The 3,386-nt window shown below is 52.2% G+C and overlaps 2 protein-coding genes across 2 annotated transcripts in view; both read right to left on the minus strand.

The window, feature by feature from the left end:
* LOC121928659 (solute carrier family 2, facilitated glucose transporter member 11-like) overlaps window positions 1-2,430 on the minus strand; it is a 5,207-nt gene extending 2,777 nt beyond the window's left edge. Inside the window, exons 1-4 of the mRNA XM_042463678.1 lie at window positions 2,268-2,430; window positions 1,982-2,111; window positions 1,582-1,730; window positions 1,116-1,309 (exon numbers count right to left, since the gene is read on the minus strand). Of these exons, the coding sequence (XP_042319612.1) occupies window positions 1,116-1,309; window positions 1,582-1,730; window positions 1,982-2,111; window positions 2,268-2,307 (513 nt within the window). The 5' untranslated portion in view covers window positions 2,308-2,430. The remainder of the gene's footprint in view (window positions 1-1,115; window positions 1,310-1,581; window positions 1,731-1,981; window positions 2,112-2,267) is intronic.
* GRINA (glutamate ionotropic receptor NMDA type subunit associated protein 1) overlaps window positions 1-3,386 on the minus strand; it is a 595,197-nt gene that overhangs the window by 568,361 nt on the left and 23,450 nt on the right. The window lies entirely within an intron of this gene.

The raw sequence follows: 3,386 nt of genomic DNA on the forward strand, positions 1-3,386 counted from the left end.
GGCAGCAAAGAAGACCTTCCACTCGCAATCCACAATCCTGGGACCGCAAGCGAATCACAGCAAACAAGGGAGGCATAAAAGGGAGGCCTGTGCTGGGAAAGGATCCCAATCCTATGTCTATGGGTTTTTATGGACAACAGGGAAGAAGAGCAGCAGCCGCCCACAAATCCCTTCCTGAGCATGAAAGAGCTGCAAAACGGATCGATCTTGGGTCGGAGGAGCAGCGGTTTGGCTGTAAACTTTGCCATAAAGCAAAAGTAGAGACAGAACGGGTTTCTCCTCCGGCCCATTTTACGGTAGCCATGTGTGTACTAAAACAAATGACAGCACTTGCCCATAGGGGAACATAGGGGAACATTTGCCCATAGAGAATCATAGGGTGAATTCTTGCCCATAAAGAATCATTGGGGAGTACTTGCCCATAGAGAATTACTGGGGAATGCTTGCCTATGGGCAAGTTTTCTCCTGTGTTTCTCTATGGCAAGTATGGTTTCCCTATGGGCAAGTACTGCCATTCCTTTTACTATGCCCCCCCCATCCTTTTCTTAGCCTCCATGAACACAGAGAAAAGGAGAGAGTAGATAAGCCTCCATGTAAAAGAAGCAGAAGTGGGGGAAATTGTGATTTTCCTCTATCAAACCCTTCTACAGCCGTCTGTGCTGATATACAAGAGGCAAAGCAAACAGCAGCTGCCATCAAAGCCCCTTCCTGGGCATCCATGAGTTGCAAAATGGAGAGAGAAAAGGGGGAGTAGATAAGTCTCTCTCACCAACATGTTAAGAAAGGAAAACCTGGGGGGAAATAGGACTCAGATTTGGCTGATCCTCTGCAGCCAAGAGTGCCTTCCAGCAACAGTCGAGGTGAACAGCAGCTGCCCCAACCCCTTCCTGAGCTGGAAGAATAGCCTAGAAGACGAGAGCGGATGACTGTTTCTGCATCAGTGCAATAAAGAATGGGATTCTCTTCCGGCCCACCTTCCTTGTGCTCACATACAACCGTTTGGGTGAACCGCAGCTGCCCCCAAACCCCTTCCTGGGGATGGAAGGGCAGCAGAAGAGAGAGGAAAGGCCCAGTGTCTCCCTCCCCACATGAGCCCCTTTTCCCGGCCACTGAACTGCGTTGATGCCACAGAGCTGCAGCGTGAGGACGGCGGCCGCCAGGATCCGCATCTGTGGCCGCAGGACAGGGTCCTTCAGCATCCTCCAAGGGCCCAGCGCTGCCCCACCGGCTTTTCCCGCTGCTGCTGCTTCCTCCCTGAGGGCGGCCATTTCCTCTTCATGGGCCCCGGGGCCCCAGAGACGCTGCATGGCTGGAAGGGAAGGGAACGGGAAACCAGATGCTCAAAGGCAAACCCAGATTGATTTGAGGAAAAGACAAAGAGTGGAGCCCCAAAGGCCCCTTGGGTCCCCTTGAGCCAGGGGTCTCTGCCCTGCCTCTCTAGTGGGCCGGACTGCTTGACTGTCAGAGACCCCCCAACGTCCAGCCTGTTTCCAGTTGCTCTCCTTTGTGAGGCTGGGACCCCTCAAGGCTTCTCAGACTGTGTGGCCCCTGGGTCCCCTCCACTCTAAGCAAAGGCCTTACCTCTCAGGCAGGTCCCTTCATCCTGCTTCTGGACCAAGAGATACGGGGGTGACTCCGGGAAAAAGGGCAGGGCCAGCAGCTGGACGAAGGCCGTCACCCCGACGAAGGCCAGGAGGACCGGCCAGCAGCCCTCCGACCCCAGGAGCTCCCTGCGAGGCGGGACAGGGATGGCAGTGTGGAAGGGGAGAAGGGGAGAGGAAGAGCCCCTCCAAAAATGGGCCTCTCCAGGCATCCCTCCATCCTCTCCCCAAACAGAAGGGAATGACAGACAGACAGACAGATAGAGAGAATAGAGAGAATGGCTAGATAGATAGATAGATAGATAGATAGGATGGGTGGGTGGGTGGAGGGATGGATGGATGGATGGATGGATGGAGGGATGGAGAGATCTCTATCTTACCTGAGGCCCAAAATCTGGCCGAGGGATTTCCCCAGGGACCAGAAGAAGCCTACTGAGGCGTTGGCAAATCCCCGGAGCCTTTTGGGGGAGACTTCGCCTGCATACTGGGGGTGGATGGCCATGCAGAGGCCTAGGAGGAAGGAAGGAAGGAAGGAAGGAGATATGAAATACTGGACGCATCCACATTGACGCCACCACTTTCATTGCCATGGCTCCCTTACAGGAGAACCCTAATTGGACTTTTAGTTTTCAGGGAGGCCTCACAGTTCTGGACCAAAGTCCTTACCGGCACTGACTCCGAAGAGGAATCGGCCGACCAGGATCATCTCCAAGGAGGCCGCTCTGCGGCTGAAGCCCACGAGGAAAGCGGCCGAGAGGATGAGGAGGTCTGTCCCCAGAAGGCAACGCTTCCTGCAGCCACAGACCCCACAAACACACAGAGAGACCCCCTTTTTAGTTGCACCTTGATTCCCCCCCCCCCCATGAAACAATTTACATGGCAGACAAAGGGCACCATTTTGTGCTTGCCTTTTACCCACATATTTTAGCCATTTCTGCTGGTAGCCAGGTTTGTTTGTTTATTTGTTTGTTTTTTGGAAAGGAATGCTATTTAGAATTATTAAAATTATTTAAAATAAACAAAGCCAGAGTAGTCATAGAATCATAGAACAATCATAGAACAATCATAGAGTTGGAAGAGACCCCAAGAAGGGCCCTGATCCAGTCCAACCCCATTCTTATGCCATGCAGGAAATCCCAATCAAAGCATCCCCATTGACAGATGGCCATCCAGCCTCTGCTTAAAGACAGCCTCCAAGGAAGGAGACTCCACCATAATCTCCGAGGAAGGAGTCTGTTCCTCTGTCGAACAGCCCTTGCTCTCAGGAAGATCCTCCGAATGTTTAAGTGGAAGCTCTTTTCCTGGAGCTTGCCTCCATTGCTCCATTGGCTCCTGTTCTCTGGAGCAGCAGAAAACAAGCTTGCTCCCGCCTCAATATGGCATCCCTTCAAGTATTTAAACAGGGCTCTCATATCACCTCTTAACCTTCTTGTCTCCAGGCTAAACATCCCCAGCAGTTCCCTGAGTCGCTCCTCATAGGGCTTCATGGTTTCCAGACCTTTCACCATTTTGGTTCCCCTCCTCTGGACACATGGCTCCAGTTTCTCAATGTCCTTTTTAAATTGTGGAGCCCAGAACTGGACACACTATTCCAGGTAGGGCCTGACCAGAGCAGAATAGAGTGGCAGTATGTCTTCCCTTGATCTAGACACTATACTTTTATTGATGCAGCCTAAAATCGCATTGGCCTTGTTAGCTGCTGCATCACACTCTTGACTCATGTTCAACTTGTGGTCTCCTTGGACTCCTAGATCCCTTTCACACGTAGTTTCATTCAGCCAGGTG

Source organism: Sceloporus undulatus, chromosome 4 (assembly GCF_019175285.1).
Source record: "Sceloporus undulatus isolate JIND9_A2432 ecotype Alabama chromosome 4, SceUnd_v1.1, whole genome shotgun sequence".
Lineage (NCBI taxonomy): Eukaryota > Metazoa > Chordata > Lepidosauria > Squamata > Phrynosomatidae > Sceloporus > Sceloporus undulatus.